This window comes from Saccostrea echinata, unplaced genomic scaffold (assembly GCF_033153115.1).
Source record: "Saccostrea echinata isolate AGI-Se365-2 ecotype Australia unplaced genomic scaffold, CSIRO_AGI_Sech_v1 ptg000001l, whole genome shotgun sequence".
NCBI lineage: Eukaryota > Metazoa > Mollusca > Bivalvia > Ostreida > Ostreidae > Saccostrea > Saccostrea echinata.
Window position 1 is genome coordinate 35,204,083 of NW_026889750.1, and position 26,098 is coordinate 35,230,180.

Sequence of the window (26,098 nt, forward strand, 5' to 3'; positions counted from 1 at the left end):
AAATCCAAATATCAAAATCCGCCCGTTTACATAATTCAACGGCAAGTTAAGCAATATCATACTAAACCGATAAATGAGATTATTATTTCAATAAGAAAGCGAGATTTAGATTGATAATAGAACTGTAATGACATACAATGCTGAGAGTCTATGAATGACAAGGATTACATATATTTGACTTTTAAGTGACTAAAAACTGCAGATAAAGCTAAAACCTTTGAACTTTTTTATGCACAACACGAGTACCAAAATGTTATATTTTCGCTTACTGAAAATAATTAGACAGCAAAAGAAAAAAAAAAGAGATAGAGATTTCTTTTCATAATACGATATTGTTGTGTTTTTGAAAATTCGCCTTTTCATTAAAGTTTCACATTTCACATTATATTAATAAATTGGATTTAATGTAACATCTCTCTCTCTCACACACACACACATCAGGTATACATACATGTAAACTTTTTTTTAAGGTAGAACAATTAGAACAATTTTATTTCATTCGGTAGTTTTTGTTTGTTTTCAAGTACTTACATCGGAAGTGGCAACAACAAAAATAAGACGGAATAATTTTATTTTTAATTTCATTTCATTTTATTTAAATTTATGATCATTATTACTAAAAAAAAAATAATAAAATTCAAGTTATTTTAAAAAATAATTTCATGTTAAAATAAATAGATGCACATGTAACAGATTTAAAAAATAAATGAAAGTCTGGTTCAATGTAGCATCTATTTCTTATTCTATATTTATTTCTCTTTCACTTTGACAGCAGCTAGTTCCATGAGCTTATAAAAATACTTTTAAAGAAAATATAAATATGATACTTACAATTAAAACGTTTTTTAACTGATGATAAGTAAGATTTTTTAAAATATTTTTTATACTACGGGAGCAAATTTGTATGAGTATGTTGATTTTGAATGGTGTTTAAAAAAATGTCCCTCTCTGGTACCTCTCTAGTATCTCGCTTGTCAGAGTTACCTCTCTTGTTTTTACTTATAGTTCTTAAAAATTCTGTCATTCGTTCGTACTTTTGCTAGATTTGTGAAAACTTACAAGAATACTTTTCTTTTCTGTTGGAAGAAGTGTGATCAGTTTCAAATTTTTGGCAATTAAAGCATTTTACAACAAAAATTTATGCACGATGTACCAATGCTTCAATGTTTACATGATCGATGTGTTGAGAATGGTGAGGCGGATCTTATATAGGAAAACGATTTCCTCTGCAATATTTTAATAATATACCCGTGTCTAACAAATAACTTCAATTTGTCTATATATCAAAATCGCATTCGTTCATCCATATTCAAATATCCAGAAAATCACCTTGTCTGAATCTTCTATACATGTATAGGAAATGCATAGCCCAGATCAAAGACGTATAAAGCTACAATAACATGTAGTAAAGAAACGGGTCTCGAATAAAATTCTAAATATTTAAATTAATATCGGTTGACTAGAAGATCAAGACATGAATTAAAGATATAAATGAAAATAAATAATTATTTCAATGTTGAGAACAACGACAAAAGTGAGCTAGACGTGTCAAAACGTAAAACACGTGGATAAAAAAAATCTGCGTCGACGCTCACCGTCTGCAACGGTGTATATATATATATATATATATATATACAGTCCCTGAAACGTTCTACTTTCCCACTTGAACGGTGAGCGAACGCTGAACGAACGGTGAACGAACGCAGAGCGAACGGTGAGTGAACGATGTGTGAACGCTGAACGCAACATGGTGAACGATGTGTGAACGGTGAGCGAACGCAGAACGCTAACGGAGCGCAAAGTGAACGGTGAACGCAAGATGAACGATTTATTCGGAACACGGGTATGTTAAGGCTACACCCAGAGATATCCTACTTGCCTTTACAATATGACGTCATAGTAAGCTGTATGACGTGATCTTTAGAAATAATGATTTCTTAAAATATATATTTAAAGTTTAATTTCAGATCCAAGAAATGAATGGATTCATTCAAAAACATAATATAAACTAAATCTTGACATTTTTGGCTGGTATATATAGCTAGTATTTATCAAGGGGGTGAAACGTGACGAGAATTCATATAAACAAATATATGAAATGGGAGTTTTAAAGCATATGCATTGAATGTTATGTGTGATTCATCAGGAATTAAAGATTAAGAAGCAGGTACGCTGATATATTCTTATCATGTTTTCTTATAATGAACAGAGGCAGTGCTTTGAAATCCCGATCAGTCTTTCCCCTGTCGCTCTATAACAACAAAGATGCAAAAGTTCAACACTACGCCGCATACGGGGAAATATAATTTTTGTTTGTATCGAAACTTTGTATTCTATAGTAGTTGGAAAGTACTGCTAGAATCGTGTGGTTAACATAAATTGATGACAATTCCTTGATCGTATGTATAAAATTTAAAAATTTTGGTAAGGTTTCATGCGAAACTTTGGAATAATTTTTTCTCTGTTTGGAGAGTAGGATTCTAGCAGCACTTTTCATGGTCCAGTGATGTTTTTACATAATTATTTTCACAAAAAGAAATGAATTATCCCCGGGGTAGTGTTGAACTTTTCACTTTTTCATTAAGGTAATTTTTCTATTTATAGACGTCACGTGATGACGTCGTAGTGGAGTGCTTCTTTTAGCCTCAGACTCAATGACGTCTATACAATGGATAATAATAGTAAATGTTTTATCTATGGCTTTTCCGATTTATTAGTGTTACATTTTACGAAAAAAGTCTAAATTCGCCGAAATATGATCTGTGTACTGCCTTAACGTACCCGCGAATGCCTCTGATCTTTTCCTTGCATTGAAACTATTCTATTGTATTCTAATGCCTGGTGCTAAAAAAATAAATAAATAATTAATAAATAAACAAATCAATGAAAATTGTTCTAAGACGATTCATGCAAATTAAGTAAAATTATTAATTTAAGTTTCTTACAATATTTTCTGCACATACATGTATGTACGATGTTTAAATTCAACTTTTTGGTAACACGATTTTTATCGCTGTAAAACATTGTAATTGTTACCGAACGCTGTAGTATAACAGATGAAATTAATATAGTTGTGAAATAAATATGATATTCTTAGTTGATATATATAAAACCATTACAAATAATGTGGATTTTAGAAGAGAAAACTACGGACTTATAGAATGAATTACAACGGTTGTAACAACCATACAAGGCGATTCCGTGTAAAATAATGAGAGAATTTTTTTTTTTTTTTTTACAAAGGTATGGGAACGTATTGCATAAATACACTCGTATTTAAAAATTTTAATGCAATAATATATTTATGTATCAGTTTTATTTTTTATGATGATTTATTGAGCAACAACTTGATATTTTTAAAAGTAATATACTGTCATAGTTTTTATTAAACAGACAAATGAGAGAGAGAGAGAGAGATTCGGTTTTAGCACCCCTTCCTCAAATGTTTGTACCTATATCAAACAAAAATTCTAATTTTTTTCTAAATATATAAGGCAGTGAAAGTAACCTTTTTTTTTTTTTTTTTTTACAACAAATCCATTTGTTTTACAGTCATAATCAGTTTATATTTTCCTGCTTCAAGTTCATACATGTACGAAGTCCACGTGCTTGACCTGTCAATCAAAATCATTCGACACTGTGCAGGTGTGAAAGTCTCGTCACACCGAAGGCAAAGTGTTAGTATTTCCAAGAAGTTTTAACATTTTTTCTTATCATTTCTAGATCTGATTCCAACATTTCTAAAAATAAATAAATAAATAAAATACATTGGGAATAAATACTTGGAATAATTAAGCCGCTTGAATTTGAAACATACTCCCTGCCAATTTAAAAAATCACCGCCGGCACATGTATATTTTGAACACCTATTGTTTAATGACTTTGTTTAGATGCATGTTTGTTTTGAGACTGAATATTTGTGCTACAAAACACATTAACTTCTTTTTAAATGTTAATTAAAATGTACTAGAAATACTAACTAAGTAACCGATGTAGGGGAAGCGGGGGGGGGGGGGGGGGCTCTAAATAATATCGAATGATAACCATATAAAGTTAAGGTGAAAAATATCATTACTGGAGAATCACCTTGGTTATATAAATGATAATCATGTTGTAAAGGCATTTTTCTCTCTCTAATTAAAGACTTTATATATGTAAAGTAGAAAAAAATTCTTTAATGTATTACAGTTTAAACAAATATTTTTTTAAACCACACTATCAATTTAATTCGCTCTTAAGATATTTAATTAACTGGATATCCGCAGTACTGTTTATCATTCTCAGAACAAGTTCTAACATGTATTTCTGTATTATTTGAAAAAAATGTGAATGAAGTAAATATTTTCGTATTTTTGGTGCAGTTGGTAAATTAATTGACTTCGATTATTATCTACCCATTAACGATTTGTCGTCTTTAACATAACAACAAAATGTTGCAGTGCTTGAAGTAACAGTATTTTGCTCGTATTTGAATTTAATTTTTCAGCATCGTTCTACATAGGTACATACATGTAATTATAACAACATTTATTTTCCAGATAAATTTTATAAATAACTTAATAGCTAAGTTAGAATAATAAAAATAAATATTGTAGATAATTTTTTCCCATGAAATAATGATTCTTAAAACACGGTATGTTATTTATTAAATTCAAAACCTGTAAATCCTTACTTAAAAAAAGATAGGTCCTTTCACTTCGGAGTTCCGAATGACACTGAAGACTGAACGATAAGTGAACGCTGAACGCAAGGTGAACGCAAAGTGAACGAACGAAGAGCGAACGGTGAAGGCTTTGTGAACGGTGAACGCGAGCGCACGGTGAACGCTGAACGCAAAACTGTGAACGTAGAGCGAACGGTGAACGAACGGTGAACGCACGCTGAACGAACGGTGAGCGAACGGAAAAATGGGAAAGTAGAACGTTTCAGGGACTGTATATATATATATATATATATATATATATATATATATATATATATATATAAAGAGAGAGAGAGGAGAAGCTGCCCTTGCTTACTTACTATGCACTTCACAAAAATAAAATCCTTGTTCCTGCATGGATATCCAATACGACAATGTGCATCCCAGAACCAAGTGATTCGCGCAGTCTTTATTATAGTAATATGCAGCACTTGTTTGCTGGTATGCAGGCTAATATTTCAAAGCGAGTCCTTTTTCAAAAAAAAAAATTATCTCAGACGTTCACTTAATCTTTATAATATGCCCTTTTAAAGATTCGCCTTGCCGACTTTTAAGTTCAGATGTGCAGATTTGAATATTTGAATTTTGATAAATTATATGCTGTGAAAGATTCGTACGCATGAAAGTATTTGTAAATGAACTTCATAATTGGTCCATTGAAATCCAAGTTAGAGTTACATGTAATCGCTAAATGCATTAAGTGAAGCAATTCTGAAATTAAATTGATGTCACAAATCAGGAACACATTTATAACTCCACTTTATCTGATTTTCAGCGGCATGGTAAAATTTGTGTTAGAAGTAAAGAGGTGAGGGTTAGTTCATTTAAAGTTATTTCGATATATGTGGTACATTCAACAACCACCATTTTATTTTTTTTTTATAATAGATTGTTTCTGTTTTAGTACATCTGCCTTATATTTCATTAGTGGAAACAATAATTTGAAATTACATTCGAATTTGTTAAAATTAAAAATCAAAATTCTTATTACACATGTACATGACACCACTAATCATATTGCAAAAGATGATTTGACTACAATGTTTATCATAGAACTAGTTCTGCGAAACAGGTTTTCGTAGAAAAAAACGACGTTTATCGACCCCAAGTAGGCCCCAAGTGTGAAAATGAAAATTCCAAAACCTTTCATATCTACAGGATACCACTAATCAAATTCCAAAAGATGAATTGGTTCCCTACTGATAAAAATGTTAGAGTACTGGCCCCAGGATCATGAAACAGACTTAGACTTAAGTTAAATTTTCAATTGCCTGTAAAATGTTGATTATTTATTGGATTAATCGCTAATTTTGCAGATAACAACACTTTTGGAAAGCAGTATTGTAAAATAGATTAATTTTGGTCTGCTTGACGTCTACAACATTTTAGTGCAACATAAAGATTTTGACTTAAGCTTAAGATGTTTCATGATCCCGGGACCTGGAGTTTAGCTGAGTGAAACGTTGAGACAGACGGACAGACAGACCGGGATAATAACAATATACCTGGACATTTTCAAAAAGTGTGGTTATAATTCAAGAATATAAAAAGTAAAAAAAAAAAAAAACAGAGAGAGAGAAAGAGAGAGAGAGAGATATTGTAAAACCTTCATTTTTTTGTTCAAGTAAAAGTAAATGTCCCCAAAACTGATCCCCCCAAATAAAATCATGTCGGATAATAGAAAGTAGCCTCTTGTCATTAACTGTACTATATTGCAGATATACAACATTTTGTCATTTCATTGACATGTTTCCAATAGAAAATTAAAAAAAAATATTTTCAAACAATGCAGAATAACTTCCTTGCTGTGATCATTTATATGTTCTCCTTGATGTTTTCCTTGTCGTGAACAATAAATGTTATCCATATTTCTACTGTATATATCTCTAAATTCCATGAGGAACCCAACTATTTTATTTTCTTATTTTAGCTGCTGTTCATGTATCGTTTTGATTACAGGGTTTATGAGGCTAATAAAAGTTTGTTGTCTTCAACTTTTTTCATTAAAGCTGGGATTTCTCAAAAAAATCAAAAGAAATCATGTTTTTTTTTTTGTCATTCTTCACAATAAATAATGAAGCATGACCAAACTGTGGATATCCATCACATGTGGACATCCATCTTTAATCTAACTGCATGCAAGTTCAGCTTAAACACTTATTCCCATATCCCACCCATTTAGCTACGAAAAGTATTACTTTGGTAAAAATATTTCCTGTGGTATTTGATAATCCAAACGAAAAAAACTATAAGCTCAAATGCTTCCCGATAAACCCTCAGCTGATCACGAAACCAAGATAAGTTTGTTACGAGGATGAACATCAGTTTGATTTATTAAGAAATCCTGAATGAACGTCTCAAGCCAAATCCAAAGTAAAGTGCGTTGCTATAAACCTATACAAATCGTTCTGGCAAAATATACCAGATTTCCTTTTACTAATAAACTTGTAATATTTAAAGCAACAATGCGGCTACTTAGAAAAAAGCACGCCCCTTAACTATGCAGTTTGTCATCATCTCCGCGCAGCACTGTTAAGGCTTACTATAAAGAAATCTACAGAATGTAGAAGCGTAGAAATAGCGACCTTTTTGTTTTTAAGACATAAAAAGTTCTATCTCATGGCTCTTATCAGAAAATCTAAATATTTTTATCTCACGTGGGATTCTTTCAAATAGACAAGTTTGCTTCAGTAAATATAATACATGTACATTTGTATTGTCGTCAGGTTTAGAAATGTCAATACAAAAATCTTTGTTTAGTAACACCTCAAAAATTCTTTAATAAAAAGAGACTTTTGAACCCTTTATTCCGTTTAAGCAGCTTCATGTAAGCTCTTTTCCTGATGACAATTAAAGAACTCTTAAATTGGAACATTTTTTGCTCAAATTGTCTTCAGAAATTATTGCTCATTTCTGACATGTGACAAACTATATATTAAGAAGATTTAATGATTTTTCTGACGGGTGGAACTGTCTCAGATCGTTTTTAAAATTTTTTGCCTCAATAACCAATCAGGAAAAACTGTATAAGGGGGCCAAAAATACTCAAAATTTAAGAGAGCTTGTCTCTTAAAATTCCATCCTTGCGTTCTAAAAATAAATACATAAAAACAATTGATTAAAAGGAAAAGATTCACTTTCATAAGTACATATACTCGTAAATTGTCTAGTTTTTAACCTACTGAAATAAATAAATAAATCCATCTGTGTCTGTCAGCCTGTCCCACTTGGTTTTCCGCACTTTTTTTCTAAACGCTTGCAGATATTGAGCTGATTTTTGATATGTGAGTGGATCTTAATCAGTTACATATCAAGTTTGCATTTCGTTCCGCTTCAATGATTTTTAACGGAATTACGTCCTTTTCAATTTTTCAGGGTTTTCCGCTATTTTCTTCTAAACGCTTGCAAATATTGAGCTAATTTTTAGCCTGTGACTTAATCTTGATGAGTTATAGATACAATTTTGCATTTCGTTCCGCTTCATTGATGTTTGACGGAATTATGGCATTTTCAATTTTTAACGGGAACCAGATTACACTTACCGGTAGGGGACTAGTATTGCTAATGCAATACTCCCAGAATGCTTGTTTTTAAATGTATATGGTGTCATATTAGTTCTCTGTCGAAAATCATTCAGCTCAAAATACTTTATAACTAATCAAATGCACATTTATTTATTAATTTATTGCTACCTAACAAAGACTCCAACATAAGATGTGATGAATTTTGCAATTTTATTATAGTCTTCAAACTCATGAGTGGTTTCTTTTTTAAAGACTAGATGAAATCCAGCGCAAGCGCGGGAAATTTGAATTTTACCAGTGCTGACGAAACAACAAGGATACATGTAATATACATGAACGAGGGTTGTACATAAAGTTCAAGGACAATGACGCTCTTGTCAAGATGAATGGTTCTGCATATACTTATTGCATACCAAATTATTTAAGATGAAGATCCAAGTCAGAATACTTTAGTTTTGGTTGTTTTAATTTTATAATTTTGTAGAAATCGCGGTCTTTAAAGGCCGCAGATAGTGCTCGGGGTTCAAATGCCATTAACTTTGAATTAAAAATAAAGTTCTCTAATTTAAATGATTATTTTCCATGTAAAACAAGTCAAAGCTTAATAAAAAAAAAATGTAACATAAATAAATCGGCTATCGTCATTTTCTGATAGCTTACGTATTGTTTATTATACAGATAGTGAAAATATTAAGAATACTACAAGAAATATGTTTCATAAATTTGACAGAAAAAGCGACGTCGAGATCGGCCATCCGATTGGAACAGCTTCCGATCATACAATTATGTTTTTTGAAATGGTTGAAACGTCGTCAGAAACAAAATATTTATTCAAACAACTTAAAATTATTGGAATATATTTAGTTCATCGATTTGAAGAGGAAACGATGAAACTTATGTGAATATAGGAAATAATAATAATAAATAAGTCGTCTCCAAAACACCTAGGCCATTATTAGTCATATAAATATACACTGTAGAAGTATCTTCAGGTAGTGTAGATTCAAGTTTATTTAAATCATGACCCCTGGAGACAGGGCACAAACACATTATGGGGCCAAAATTTATCATAGGAATATACATGTATAGGAAATATCTTTAAAAATTTCTACTCAAGAACAGCTAAGCCATTATTTGTCACATGAACTTAGAAGTATCCTCAGGTAGTGTAGATTCAAGTTTGTACAAATCATGACCACCGGGATAGGGCCGGTCCACGACAGTGGGTCGAAGTTTTACATAGGAATATATAGATGTAATGGTTAAAGGCATTTGCGTAAAACGCATTGAAGATATCAAATAGTGGAATGACCTGACAACCCTTGGAACTGACTAGCCAAAGGGTATATAAGATAGCTTTGGGAAAGTTAGGCAATCAGAAGCTTGCTGAAGAAGTTGGCCTTTGAATCAGAGCAGTCTTAATAATCATTCCAATCATTAACTCAGACAGAGTAGAAGGAAAATATACATATCCCTTGTAAGAACCTGATAGAAAAAATCTTTAAAAATCTACTTCTCAAGAACAACTTAGCTATTATTAGTCATATTTATACAGAAGCAACCTTACGTATTGTAGAATCAAGTTTGTTCAAAGTATGACCCCAGAGGTCGGGGGGGGGGGGGGCACAAAAGAGGGTCAAAGTTTTACATATGAATATGTAAGAATCATCTTGAAAAAAATCTTCTGCTCCAGACCAGCAAAGCTATGATTACTCATATTATTATTGAAGCATCCTCAGGTAGTGTAGACTCAATTTTTTTTTCAAATTTAGGGTGAGTAGTATGGGACCACAATGAGCAATCAGAGTTTTACATAGGAATATATAGGGAAAAATCTTTAAAATTCTTCTGATGAAGAAAAGCAAATCCATGATTAGTAATATTGGTATGGAACCTGAGGTATTGTAAATTTGATTTTGTCCCCTCACCCCCGTAAAATTTTCAATATTCAACTGATTTCTGCTTTTTTCCTAGCCAATGCGCGCAAGTATGGCCCATGGAATTCTTGTTCTTTTTCAACATCGGGTTTGATCCCATCTGACGTCCTAAAAATGTCCATCAAAAGTTAGATCGGGGACTGATAAAAACGTTTTGCACATTTTGTTTTTTATCAGTTATCCTAACTTATTTCATCTGTATCCCTTTAATCAAGTTTTGATTGCATAATTCAATAATGACGTTTTGACAAATAATTAAATCATTGCTTGTTGTCAGTTTCATTGGTTCAAAGAAGAAAATTTTAATCAAAAAAAATATGTGATTAGGTGATATTTTAAGTCAATATCGTAAACTAGGAAAAGTGATGGAAGTTGACAAGTCTTCAATATCTATATTTTAGCTAGAATTGGTTTAAGAGTCTTGCACATTAACTAGAATAGACGAAACAACACCGTTCGAATTTCCTCTCTTTCCCGCAATACGCAAAGATCATGGCGTTTACATTGAAAAAATGTTTGTCTCGGCAAATTAGATTTTAGTCCAACTAATTATTTCCTTGAAAAGAAATAATGTTTGCCAAAAAAAGTTTCACAGCCGTACAGGTAAATAAAAAAAATCTGTTTGAAAAATTAGACACAAGTATTTATGAAGAATCTGCTCAGATTTTCACATTCACGCGTCTGAGGAAAGACTGGGACTATGGATCAAAGCACTTTTTTGTCCCCCGCTTTCACTGAAAGTGGGGGATAATAATTTGGGTTTGTCTGTTCGTCTGTACGTCTATCCGTCCGTCTGTATTTTTGTCTGTCTGTAACACTTTCGTTTCCGCGCGATGTCTCGAGAAGCCTATGAGCTTTTGCAACGAAATTTTGAGCCACAACTCCCTATGGCCCATGAAAGATCCCTATTGATTTTTGAAACAAAAGGGCAATGATCAAGGTCGTAAATTCATACATACTGTCTGTGTGTAACACTTTCGTTTCTGGGCGATGTCTCAAGAGGCTTTTGAGCGTTTGCAATGAAATTTTACACTATAACTCCCTGTGACCCCACCCGCCCCTCCAGCCCGGTTTCTTTTATATTTTAGTCAATTTTTTTCAAAACTAAATTGTAAATTTGTTGGTATCGATCATGCTCCCTGTTTGTTTTAAAAGTCGAAATGTTAATTAGACCACATGGTGCTCTAGAAAGGAACCTAAACATAAAACAACAAAAGCCAGAAGTGCTTTTGGTTTGGACTTCGAATATCAAAAACATAAAAGGAGACAAACTGACATGAGCAGTTCTGAGCAAGTCAAAACAACATTGGATGAATCTAAGAAAGAACGAGGGCGCTTTTGATTGGCATTTAGCAGGAAAAGTGAAAAATTCTTTGTTCTGCCCCCATTAAGTTTTTGCATTCTTTTGATGTATCGGATTCCTGTGAAAAATGAAAGGGAAATATTTTCTCGATATTGTGTTTTGATTTGCTAAAAAATAACTTGAAAATACGATAGATGATTCATTTGGTTCAAAGTGTCACATTCTTAAACACTTTTTTCTAAAAATTAGTGATCTCTGTGTCATCTCTCCATAATCTTCAAAAGTTATTTGTATGCAATCTTCTTCAAAGAAACAACCGTAATTTGTAAAAAATGGAGAGAAGACCCAGAGACCATAAAAATGAACTTTTTCCCAAAAAAATCCGATGTGCAAATGCGTTGCTTCATTATCGTCTTAAAAACCAGGTTGTATGTGTCTTGATGATAACTCAGTAGTATGCGTAACCCGTCCAGTGCAATGGAGTTGAAATTTTTTTGGTTCGATCCTCGCGTGGAGCGTTAATATTTTTTTAATGCAAACAATCACTTCTTTTATCCGTTTAAATTTTTGTACTGATTTATTTCAAAATAGACAAATTCTGGTTCTGTTGCATCGAGAGTGAAAGCAATTTCTTCCAACCAAGTAAATACTTTAATATACACATGTACTTGTGATTGCATTTAACTGTACTCTTATTATCTTGTAGGTGTTTATTATTTATGTGAAGCATTACTATGTTATAGTTTGATTATTAAGATAAGTGGCCCTAAGTATTACAATTTGACATGTTTTTTCAAACTAAATGTAACATTTTCCTATGTGTGTAACTGTAAAACCTATCCAGCTGTGGTCAGCCGACCAAATCGTGGACATTTAAACTATAAATGAATGAATTTAAAAAATGTGTACTATATATACATTGTATTTAAAAATATATGTTAAGTGATGAAAACTATTCTCTGAATTGACTGTAAAATGTCTTTGATTAGTTGATAGACATAATGCTTTGAAAATTAAAATAGTATCAAACTTTTTTAAAAAAATTATTTTTTGTAAAGATAAATGAAGATCTTTGATAATTATGAAACAGTTTTGTTGCACTCCTGACTGCATTAAAAAATTGTGCAATATTTATAGTCCAATACTTCATAATTAAAACACATGAAAATATTTAAACTTGCCTTTATATCTTGAATTATTCCCTATTTATGTCAAAAAACTAGCTAAAATATATGTTTAGAAGATAAAAATTATTTTATACTATATTTTTCCTTCACAGGACAAACCTTGTAAGCAACTGAGGTCAACAAGAAACATTCTACTCATCAAATTTTTCTTTATATTAATTCATATTTGATCAGCAACAATTGTAACATATTTGTTGCACTCCTGACCAAGAGCATGGAAGTCTTAAAAGTAGAATTGTGAAGCGGAAATTACATGAGAACTTGTTCTGTTGTGTCAGTGAAGTTAAGCAGGAATTACTTGAACTTTATAACAATTTTTCAGTGTGTTTATTTTTCACGTTCTTAAAAAATCAAAGAAAAAAAAAACACTTGAATTGATAAAATTGAAAAAAGAGAAGGATTTTATTAATAAGACTGTCAATAATTTAGTACTAATTTATTGAAAAAGATCATTAATTATTAATCAAAGAATATATCTTAGCATAAGTAGAAGTCTTTTCATCATATGACCTGAATCTTTCAAAAAAAAGTGTTGCACTCTGACCATAGAAATATAGATCTGAAACACAGATAGATCCTGTAATTGATAAATCTATGTGGTAAAAATGTTCTTTGTGTCTTTATTTTCAAAAATAAAAATCAGAGAATCATATACTGTTAAAAGTTTGTTCATGATGGGGAACAAAACATCACTCCTGACATTATTGGGTATGCACAGATACTTGACTCTCATTAATGCTGCCTGTGATTTACATTTGTATATAACATTTTTAAATTTTAAATTATATATCAGTTATTGTTTTACACTTTGAAAATACTTTTTTTGACTTAATTGTAATTCAGAATTTTAAAATCGATGGGTTTTTTTGTTGTTGTTTTTTTTTTTTGGCAACACTACATTTTTTCACTACATGGTATAACATTTTGTCAACATCAGCCATGACCCCAACTTGACCAAACAAAAGTTGCTATAGTCTACATTTAAAGGAGCTTGGACACAGATTTGAAGTTAATATTTTCTCAAGTTTTCGGTATAATATCATGACTTATATGTTTTATAGCATTTTACATGGAATTAAAATAAAAACCTATTTTATCTGGAAATTATTGAAACTACAAATTTCGGGAGGCGTTTGATTGACACATCTATGCACTTTCACAAAGTAAATTTTATCCTTAATACTTTAGAAAAGTAGAATTTTTGTTGTGCCTTAATGAAAAATATGAAAATATAATCCAAAACCCCTTGGGGGGGGGGGGGGGTTAAACACACACACTATTCACACCTCAGGTGTTTGTTACATATGTATATTGTTATTGTTCAATTATTGATTGCCCAGGATATAAAGATATTGCAATATTTAAGCGGATTGTTTTAATAATCATCGATGTGTCAAAACATATCGCAACTAAGGTATGTTTCCTGTAACAAAATACAATGGGATATGGTATGAGATCAAGTGCAATTAAAATTTTTTTCGAACAAAGCCTAGTATAGCGATGCATAATGTATTACAAAATTAACACAGACAGTAATTGACAAATAATTTTCGCGATTGTGAAGCATTCATATTAACCCTGATGACTGTACTCTCTATATACACATATACACGGAAAGTCAACAGGTTTGTTTAGGAAAATTATCCTATCGGCTGTGTCTAAAGAAAGACTATTCGCAATTTTAAGATGAGAATTACATCTTGTGTTCACTCTTTTATTGCATGTATTTATTCGAATGTCGTTTCGTTATTCCATCGTCTCCTAACAAAACTTTACTATAGTTAACTATAGTTTACTATAGTTAACGATAGTAAAAATTTTGATACTTATATGGTTGTGAAATTTCAGGGGCTTTTTACTCTTGGCTTCCAAATTTAAATATTAAATACTGTAATGTTATTCTTGGTGTGCATAGAAAGTCAACGAAATTTGCAGTTCTATCTGAGCTAGGTAGATTTCCACTGTATTGTCAAAATATTAAAGCTATGCTAAATCATTGGATTCGACTTGAAACATTACATCCATCTTTTTTCTTACTCAAGGAAGCGTATTCAGTCTCAAATAGCCTTTTCCTACACAATAAACCATCATGGATATTGGGTCAGTTATGTGATTTCAAAAATATTGACTTATCAAAATCGAGTACTTAATTTAAAAAAAATTCCCCTTTGTTATTAAAAAATCTTTAATATTTTTTGCTACACTTTTAATTCTAAAAATATTTATCCATTGTTAATTGATTTTATTTATTGTTTAATAATAACAAAACGGCTGTTATATTTTTATCTAAAGTTCTTAGAATCCAAATATGAAATCACTTATTACAACTTTTATTCCATGTCTGGCGATTACATAAATAGATGAGGTACTCCGTCTTTCTCACCTAGGAAACCTGAACTTCCAATATAGGCTTACATGTATAAATACAGCATGGCTTGATTATTTCATAAATTTTACTCACTATAGAAACAAACAGGGATTAGCTACGCTCCACTGCACAAGACAAGTGTAAAATTGATATTTAATTGCAAAGTACACTACATGCATTTCTACGTCAATTAATTATATAAAACGTAATTTGGTTGATTAATTTTATGAATTCATTACAGGTATCGTTTATTTTATAAGCATATATTTATTCTGACATAAATGCTTGTGATTTGTTTTTTTTTATTACGGGAGGGGGGTTGTAACAGGGGAACAGTTGATCGACGACATAAGAATATTATCAACTTAACAATTATAGTTACTTTCATTAGTCGACTCGATATATCCAAGTGAATTCAGAATACGACACCAATGAGTATGCCACTTCTGTTTCAGTTTTGCATTTTTTACTGACAATAGACGATAAGGGTCAACAAACTACTAACTTGTATGTCAAACGAGATGATCTCAGCTTCTCCATCGACAACTTTTCTTACATGTATCTATGAAGTAATATTCCGCTATCACCTGCATAGGGTGTTTACATCTCCCAACTAATTCGATACGCAAAAGAATGCTCCGCGAAATATTAGATTTTATACCGAGGTAGGCTACTGACAGACAAGTTGATGCTACAGGAATTTAAACAATCTCGTGTAAATAAAGCATTTTTGCAGTTTTTGAAGAGAAAAAAAACAACAAAACCAGAACAAAAAAATTAACAATTTAATTACAAAAGGAAGATATCAACATGAAAATATACAAACATATATATTTAGAGTAAAAATATATAAAATATATGATGAACAATATAGTTTTATGAGCAAAAGAAACACATGATAAAAAATGTTTATTGATTAAAACAGAAATACTGAATATGAGTGTAACATGTATTAATTGCATGCATTTAAAATTATACGTCTGCTTGCTTTTGTTTTGCTGAATTCTAATGAAATATGCTTTTTTAATTATTTCGTGTTTTATTCTCCTCAAACTCTTTAATGTTTGATTATTTTTATTTATAATATACGTCATAATGTTTTCAATTGCTTAAAATAATTAAAGTCACTCCTTCAAATCTTTATATACAAGTATGAGCTGATATATATAAACAAGTGGTGCCTGTTTAGATTACAAAGGTATACGTGATTATAAATCAGCCACCAGAAAGGTATTGTTGAAAAAAATATATACATTTTGCTTATCCAATAATGCTTTAAGTCAAGATTTTTGAAAAAAAAGTTAAAATTATAAAATATCATAGCTGCATTATATATCCGCACATATACATACATAATTAATGTATTTCCCTTTCAAACAATCATTCAAATGAATTTTATTCTGACTACATAATTCCTGACAAACATTTCATAAAGTACTTCAGAAATTTCTAGTTGATGATGAAAGTCCTGCTATACCCGGCTTAATTCACTCGATGAGTGTCTTTGATAAATAATGAAAATCTATGGCACATTAAAACACCGATGAACAAAGCGCAAATATCAATTTCCTTAAACATCACTGTGGAAAGAGAAAAATATATGATCATAAACTATATTGAATAATACAGGTATGAACTTGTTTGACCATTATTAAAATGTTATAAATTAAAACGGCTGACACTTGTGCTCTCTCACATTTTCATTTTTTTCAGCGCATATACATGTAAAAGAAAGACCCATACCACAACGGTCAGCTAATATCTCTCTCTCTCTCTCTCTCCCTCTCTCTCTCTCTCTCTCAGTTGATTTTATACATGCGTACAATTTTGTCAAACAAAACGTCATTTTAGGATTAACTTATTTCCTTTTCTTCTGTTATGGCAATGCACAAAGTTAGATGATATTTTTAATATTTCTTCTGTAAGATTTCGAAAATTCTTATCAGTTCTTGTAAAATGGATAAGAAATATTTCATATCTTTAATAAAACAATTACTTATTTTTTCAGAAAGGTAATAAAGAAGGGTAAGACATTTCAAATGATGCCTTATAATGAAATTGGTTGATCCTTGTCTATAGCTGGGAAAATAGGCAAGTGCTGTAAAATGCTATATATCAAAAAAGTTGTTATGCTAAAACATAAAGAGGATCCTTTTTATCTTACCTCAGTTTTTAATGGTTGAGATCTTATTTCAGGCCTCCTTATGTGAAACTAGAAAAAAAAACATTGACAAATATTTAATCGTCAAAATTTTACTTATCATGAAATAAATTATTATTCAAGTGAATGTTTCACTATAGCGAAATCTGGATTCCTATATATGGAGGAGCAATGGACATCAAAGTTTAACATGGAATTATCAAGGAAAACATCTTTGAACACCTTTAAACACCTTTCCAAGAATCATGTAGAAATGTATCACGACATTTCCTGGAAGAACATAGTTTATTTTAAAAACCCCTTTCGAAACCTTCTGTCTTTTTTTCATGAATTTTCCTTTGCATATATAGATAAAACTTCTCTCCTATATATGGCTGAACTATCATCCATCAGGCCCGCAGAACGCAGGGGTATTTTGCTATAGTGACCCCCCCCCCCCCCCCCAAACACATACACTTTTTAATGCACTGGTAAATTCCAGGATTTGGATAGTTAACGAGTTTTTTTTTTTTTTTTTTTTTTTTTTTTTTTTTTTTTTTTTTTTTTTTTTTTGCTTGTCCGATTTTTTTTTTTTGGAAAGTTGCCTCTCCCTCTTTTGAAACCGTTGCTACAGACCTGTTCATTAACCAAAAATTTTAAAATCATCTAAATAAATTTCTAAATTTAATAAGTAAAGTTGATAAGTAAATAAAAAAAGTATTTGTCTTATTCTTTTATGTTTATAATTAAATTCAGTTTATATAATTTGAAGCATTGTTCCTAAAACGAGTTTCTTTCGAAAAGTCATAGATCTTATTTTCATTCTTATGAATGAAAAAGCACACCAAAGTTAATGCATGTTAAAGGATAAAAAAAAACCTCTTATTTTAAACATGATGAAAAAGGTTTAGTTTAACAGAATTTATTTATAATACTTACTTTTTCATTAGGATGTAAAGACTGAAACATGAAATCCCAAGAAAAATTCGATTTCTCGCCATTGTCATACACTGAAAAAAAATGGATTTTGGATGAAAAATCTTTTCAAATAAATAAAAATACGTAGTGGGTTCTTCTAAATGTTCTGCCGAACCATTTTCCTTAATCCTGAGCAAAAAGGAAGAGAAAGGCCAGGTGTACGGTGCAGCAACATATTTGAGGAGTGGTCGTGCAGCAACATACTTGAGAATCAGATTTGGATAATTAAAATCTCCAAGGAACTCTTAGAGAATGTAAACTCGCAACATTTACCAAAACTTATACCATCAAAACTATACGAAAAACTTCTCAACACATTATACAACAATTCCCAACCATAAATAAGGAACCAGGCTTTCGGACAATAACGCCGAGTATTTTTTCAATCAATGTAATGAAAGTACTGGGGAGGAAAAGCGATAAAGGAAATGGATATGTGCAATTTGTTTTGTTGGTTTATTGTTTAACGTCCCTCTCAATTTTTTTTACTCACTACTTGCCGATGGAGGGTTACAAATTTAGACCTAATCTCGGCATACAGGGCTATTGAGCAGTAAAGGATCTCTTTCGTGCCAGCACCTACAGCAAAACAGGACCTCAGTTCATACGGTCTAATCCGAAGGACCTGCCTCCATCTCCCACAGTGGGATTCGAACCCGCAACATAAGGATCAGCTCCTTACTCCGCGACTTAAGAGTTAACACTCTAACCAATGCGCCTCGCGGGCGACATGTGCAATTTGAAATTCATAAAAATGAAATTGAACTTACATTTCCTGTTATATTGGAATAAGTGCTAGAATTTTCTACTGATCATAACTACACAATTAAATAGAACATTCAGATGCAAATCATATTTTGCAAAAATTTTGTGACACAGAGGCTAAGCCACATCGACATAGCATTAGTTGCATTGGCATTTTGAACAATTTTGAATTTCCCCTATTTTTTTTTTAATAATAATGATTTGAACTAATGGAATATGAACATAACGAACAGTAATCGAGCTAAAAAGTTCATTGAATCAATACAAACTGGGAGCAGAGCAAACACGGATCTCTAAAAACATTAGAGGTGGGATCAGGAGTCAAGGAGGAGTACGAATCCCTGTCAACCGATCAGACGAGGTGTGTGCTCCTTGTTATAATCGCACGAACGGAAAAATACTAGACAACTTAGTGTGAAATATGAAGATAACGAACAGTAATCATGCTCAAAAGTCCAATTAAACAATACAAATCGGGAACTGAGCAAACACACACCTCTGAAAACAACAGATGTAGGATAAGGTGCCATGGAGAAGAATCGTCCCCTGTCAACCGGTCAGACTCGCTCCTTGTGCTCCTTGTCATGATTGGGAAAATCGGAAAAATCCTTGGACAATCCTTAGACAATTCAGCGTGTTAATAATGGCCTAACGATTACTTTGAAAAAAAAAAAAACCGCCTGTCAGCATTTTTCTTAATGACATATTATTTTTGTTGACAAGGTCAACATTTCGAACATATAACTTTGAAGTGAAAGTTGCGAGTCTTTCGCACGAGACCTTAAAAACCGAGGCCCCGTGTCACGGTAGGCATTGGCATGATAAAGAACCCTCACTGCTCAATGGCCCTGAGTGCCGAGTAATGGTGTAATTTTGGAGCCCTTCACCGGTGTATGGTAACGTCTCCATATGAGTGAATAATTCTCGAACGGGACGTAAAACAACATTCAGTCAACCAATCGACCATAGAACTTGCAAAATGATGACCTCAACTGCTAATATTCTTGTTTCATCAACTTGTTTGTCAATAAACTGCCTCGTTTTAGAATTGTTCGTATGTAGAGCATGCTCTTGCGTTTCTAATATAATCACTGGGAGACATTAACCCTATATAAAGGTGATAACGGCATATTGCTACGTAATAAGTAGGGGAAGTTGACGATAGAAAAGATGATGCCATCATGTTTATCAAAAATTTTGTTATTAAGTTATCAATAACGTCTTTCTCTAAAATAACCAAAAATGTAACAATTGTGTTAGACTCTGTGTTAGCTTTTATTTCAAGCTAACTGGGATATATTATTTACAATGAATGGAAGTAACTATTTTTATTTGATAATGCGTCATCAATATATCTAAATGTCGAGTTGAAGGCCACAGAGTTTTCTTCTTCTCTTGTATTAGTTTCTATGAAAATTCTAATAGTTCAATCTTAAATCATTAAAATAAAATACTGTGTTTGTAATCAAAGGTTCAATCTTTGTTTTAAAGTATGTTTATGTTTAACAGGGTGTACCCAATTTCCTAATTCTGCAAGCATAACATGTATCATAAAAAGACAATTGTGCAATTTTTACAATGTTTATATGACTTTTAATCGTATTTTCTGGGGGAAAACTGATAATTTTTAAATTAAAAAGAATTTTGAACTCGCTTTCATAATATCTGGTTATTAATATGAAACACTCTGAGAGCAAGAGTAATAAAAACTTCCATAAAACTTCGAAGCAAGTTCAACATCGTATCATTCCTATCATAAATGTGCAATTCTGACTTCAGAAGTCTTCTGATGATAATTTTCAACAACAAAAAAATCATTCAAACAACATTTACTAAAACCTGCCTAAAAGCGCAGAGCTCGGCAAAGTTTGCATTTCAAATTCAAGATTGGCTGTTGGTCCTTAATTTTTCTGTTAATGTGTTATGATCTTCATTTCAGAACAAGACATGCTAATTAGAATGCATCATTTTTTTTTCGCCCGCACGAAACTCTCTACCGTTTTCTGCCTGGAGTTCAGGCGGACTGAGCCGGATTCCGGTTTAGTGCTAGCTAAGGACTAAGCCAAGTAAAAGACGGACATCGAAAACGTCTTAGCTTTAACCGTTTTCCGCCTCATATCTTAGGCGGATTCAACCTTAAATCTTAGACGTATTTTTGTTAGACGTTTTCCGGCTTAGCTTTTGGGCGGATTCTGCATTAAATCTTAAAAGTAGGAAAACTTTAAATTAAATCCATGTGGTTGATCATCCCACTTGATGACCTTGTTTTCTAAAGGCACTTATGGGGGAGATATTTGAAAAAATACAGTCAAAAATTGTTTTTGATTCGGTTATTAGTCTTCGAACTTCATGCATATCGTATGACTTTTAATTATAATGAAGACTGCGTTTCCTAAAAGATTAATTTTCGCAGTCATATTTTATCAGATATACATTTCTAACACATTCCTGCTTGACCACCCTCTACAAGGGGCGAAAATTTTCAGGCAGAGCAGACAGTTTGAATACAGTTTTTGAAAGTGATGACTGTTGATGAATCTTTATATCAAATTCAGTTTAGGAAGGAACTCGGGCAAGATACTATCCTGAAGATGATTCGTTAAGTGTTATTGGAAAAGAAAGTGATAAAATGCCACTTTTAGGTGTTATTCTACTGAGCTTTGACGTGAGACAAATTATGAATATGCTGAATGGACAAAGAAGGATCTCTAAACAGGAATAATTGTGGGAAAAAAATTATTTTTTTTCATAATTGTTTCCTCTTTTCTGTTATTTTAAATGAATCCGACGATTAAAATGCAAAATACTTCCCATTTAATTTTTATAGACCAAATGTATACCCCCCCCCCCTCCGATTCCTAGGTTAATTAAATCCAACTGGGATAGCATTTAGAGTCAACTTACACATCTGTGCCTACACTGACCCAAGTGTTTTAAAAAAGTTTGTGCATAAAATTCGTGGGCTCCATTTCTTTATGTCAAAATGTAGGGTAGCATCAAGCCCCCCCCCCCCCCCAATATTTTCAACGCCGATCTTATGGGTAGGATCTTTTAGATTAAAGTGGTAACAAATCACAGGGATATAAGATAAAAAAATTATTTTTTCATTTGTTAATCATTAATCAAACTGAACATGTGTTTTTGTAATTTTATTATTTCTTTAAAAAATTCACTTTACGTACTGTGTTTTCCGGAAATACGATTACATTTCCTTTTAAATTTAGCCACCCTAAGTGACTTCCAATTTTAAAATTATAAATGATGTTGTGTTACCCTAAATTTTAACAGTGCAGTTCGCTGCTCAGTTGGGATTAGGAGTGAGTCAGGTTCTGGGATGTAAGTCATCATTTGAAATTATTACTGGGAATCTACATTTTTTGTACCTGTATGAAAATTCTTAAAATACATATTTATGGCGAAATTTGAAATATTGAAGTGCCCCATTCCTCCCCTTTGATTCATCTTCACGATAGTTTTCTAATAGTTATGATTAAGGCTTTAAGTATTCCAGAATTTGTGGTCTTGTTTAAGGACTGTTATTTGTATAAAACATACAAAATTATTGCATAGATTAATCATTTTTTTTTATTCTGGATGTTGTAGAATAGAATCTTCAAACATAAAGAAAAGCTAGTGTATTTATCATAATCAATAAGCAGCTGCAAATATTTTTCTGTGTTACTATCTATGTACATTTCAATTTATACATGGATAAGTTTGCTTGTTTGTTTGTGTGTTGTTTAACGTCCCTCGCGAGAATTTTTCACTCATATGGAGACGCCACCATTGGCCGGTGGAGAGCTGCAAATTTTGACCTATACTCGGCACTCAGGGCATTGAGCAGTGAGGGATCTTTTTCCTGCCAGCACCTACTGCGACACGGGACCTCGGTTTATACGGTCTCATCCGAAGGACCGAACTCCATGTCCCACAGTGGGATTCGAGTCCGCGAGGTAAGGATCAACTCCTTACTCCGCGACTCTAGAGCAGACGCTCTAAACACTGCGCCACGCGGGCGACTGATCACATGTAGAAAGAAAGAAGAGAATGGTTTCCTTTATATGATATATATACTTACAATATGGTTCTGTGTAGTTTGTGACATCATCTAATCGATTGCCTCCTTGTATAGTGGAATGATCCGAAAAGTAATGTGGAGAGTACGGCGATACATGCCTACCCCAGCTGTCAATTTTCGTTGGTATTACAGAGGGAAAGTAACTTCCTGGACTTCCATACGCAATTCTGCAAAAAAATCTTCTTATGATAAAAAACTAATGTGTCATCAATTATAAATGGCATTAAAAAGTGTTATGCTCGCTATTTAGATGATAATTACAATTAAAATTGATTATCTCTGTCTCTCTCTCTCCCTCTCTGCTCTGTGTCCTTCTGTCTGTCTGTCTGTCTGTCTGCAGACGATCATTCACTTAAAAAAATAGTCAATTTAATTTTCATTCCTCCGGTGTGTAGATACATTACTGCACGCTATCTACATATTTCATTTACAGGATTAGATAATTTCTTTGAATATTTTTGAATCTTTTCATAAAGGTCTACATTTAATCCCTACGTTCATTTCATGAAAATATTTAAATTTCTCCATAAAAAATCAAAATTTGTAATCTAGGTTCATTTCACATCATATTGTTTTCACTTGTATTTATCTTCGCCAAACCAGTTTGGAAAATTTTTTTTTTTCATATCTGTCTGGGTTTTTTTTTTTCTACAAATCCTCATAGATTAAAAAGTACATGTAATATACATTCAAGTGTGATTGACAATGGAAAATTGACTCAATTATTAAGAGTGAAAAAAGGCTTAAATCCTCTATTTTAACAAGGAAGGATAAAAATATTTGTGATATTTTTATTACTATGGGTCAATAAGTTATCAAGAAATTGTTTTGCTCAAATATTTACTAATTCGTTTTTTTCTGATTTGCTACCAACATTAAAGGGAAGTGGTTCTTGGATGTTTTTTTTTCTTCGAAAAACAGCCAAGTTTAATGCACTGTCCTTAGACACTACTTTTCTTCCTGCTTTTCCTGATCATACTTGTTGCCCAATGTTACTGCAGCTATAATTACTCTGCTTATATATTGATCAGATGAAAATATAGTTTTGTTATAAAACTCATAGTTGGTTAAAAGATATGTTTATTTGGAATAACTGTCGTTACAATCGCTTTACATTTTTATTTTACTTGAAATTAATCAACTTTAAGATTAAACTATACGTGCTTGCTTGCTTTTACATAAAATTAATAAACTATGCTTTGGTTGTTTTTTTTTTCTCTGCGTATTCCTCCTTCCTAACTCTTTTCCCTGGGTTCCATGAAATGAACAAACATGAATCTACACCACACCTTCATTCCGATGCTTAAAATGTAATTTGTTCAATCGCATTTCTTTGTTTTTAAAAACGATATTTCAGCGTCTACTACGTATTCATACTTGCATGTACAGTTTACCCTTCATTATTAAGAAAAAAATGTGCAAAGACGTAAAACTATTTTTTGAATTCTCTTACAAGTTTTTACGAGGAATAAATTGAGTTTGCTCCAACCGTATGTAACCTATCCATAATATCAGACAGCAATTGTGTTGCTTCATTAACAAACTATGAACTGTAAGCCCTGATGATTCTTATAATTTAATTTCATTTTTTTATTTAAGTGTTTCCTATTCTTTTTATCTCATCCGAGTTTCACAGTTTGATATTTGTTTAATTTATACATACTGAATGACAGAGAAATGCATTTTGTCTTATATACTGCTAAAGACAGACGAACATGAACTGGTATGATTGCAAATGTCTAGCTGCCGTCATTTTAATCCGTAACAATCAAGACATGCACGATGTATTTTTCCATTATACCTGTTAATGTTCAACGGTATTGTGTATAAATTCAACATCAAATATCGAATTTGTGTGAATCATTTTTTTCATTTATTGAGCGCAGTACTAATTAAACAATGCAGGTTTAAATTTTCATCATTTATTGTTTTCATAACATACCCAAATTCATCTTCAGACAAATTTGATGAATCATCATCTTGACGTCTTCTCCAGTAAACACAAATAATTGCGAGGATTAAAACTGCTATGAAGAGGAGAGGTATTCCAACTCCAAGACCGACAATCAGCTTAAATTCGTCATCTTTCCAAAAATATAAAAGATTTATCAGATGCAACGTAAGATTTTCCCCAAAACTAAAGATCATATGTCAGAGATGCACATGTAGAAAAGATTTTTCTCAAGGTATAATCAACACATAGCTACAAGAGAAAACATTTTAAACAAAAACATGAAATGAGTCTTTATAGTATTATAGAACATGTAGCAACATATACAATAAAGGTCAATTGCCCTTGAGGTAACATAAGTATCTTGAATTTCTTTGCCCATAATCAACTTAGTTCTACCTACAACCCCGTACCCATGTGAAAGTTTACCAAAGTGTACCAGAGTACTTTTTTTCATTTTAATTTTGCACGCTGTTTCAGGCGTAGATGCTCAAAAGAAGAGACGATTTATACAGATATCCATATATGTTGTTAGGGAAAATTTTGAAAATAAAATATGGAGATAAAGAACAGAAGTCAACCTTAAATGTCTATAGAAACAATACGAATTTGGAGCAGACCAAACAAGGATATCTAGAAACATCAGAGCTATAGGTTAAATCATGTGCCATTGAGGAGTAAGCATCCTCTGTCGACTGGTCACCCCAACTGTGTGATTCTTGATTGAAAAAATCCGAAGACAATACTTTGTGTAAATGATTAATGATCTAACAATTTTTATGAAAAAAAGTCAGCATTACGAAAGAACTACATCCTGGATTTTAACACTAAGACTAAAATTTTATGATTTTGACAGATGGCAATCTTATTACAATTTGTCTGTTAAATATTACAGTTTGCAAAAGGAAATTTTGACGAAAGTCAGAATGATGATACCCCCCCCCCCCACCCCACCCCCAGCATAGAAACACTCTAGGATTTCTGTGATCAAGAAATTTTATTTTTTGTTCTGATGTTATATGTCAAAATGAGTTCAAGAGAACAAGAGGCCCAAGCGCCACAATGCTGACTTGAGTCAATATGGTCTTGTCGTTCTTCATCAGCAGTCTTTTTCTCTCCTAAATATCAAGTGTAAAACTTTCATCACCTGTTCTTGCCCCACCAA

General features: G+C 32.0%; 1 protein-coding gene across 1 annotated transcript in view; it reads right to left on the reverse strand.

The window, feature by feature from the left end:
* Positions 1–15,892: 15,892 nt before the first annotated feature.
* The window catches only part of LOC133197108 (adhesion G protein-coupled receptor E5-like), a 32,363-nt gene continuing 22,157 nt past the window's right edge, over positions 15,893–26,098 (reverse strand). The window contains exons 10-14 of the mRNA XM_061332959.1: positions 24,925–25,066; positions 22,983–23,149; positions 18,101–18,171; positions 17,186–17,233; positions 15,893–16,601 (exon numbers count right to left, since the gene is read on the reverse strand). Of these exons, the coding sequence (XP_061188943.1) occupies positions 16,599–16,601; positions 17,186–17,233; positions 18,101–18,171; positions 22,983–23,149; positions 24,925–25,066 (431 nt within the window). The 3' untranslated portion in view covers positions 15,893–16,598. The remainder of the gene's footprint in view (positions 16,602–17,185; positions 17,234–18,100; positions 18,172–22,982; positions 23,150–24,924; positions 25,067–26,098) is intronic.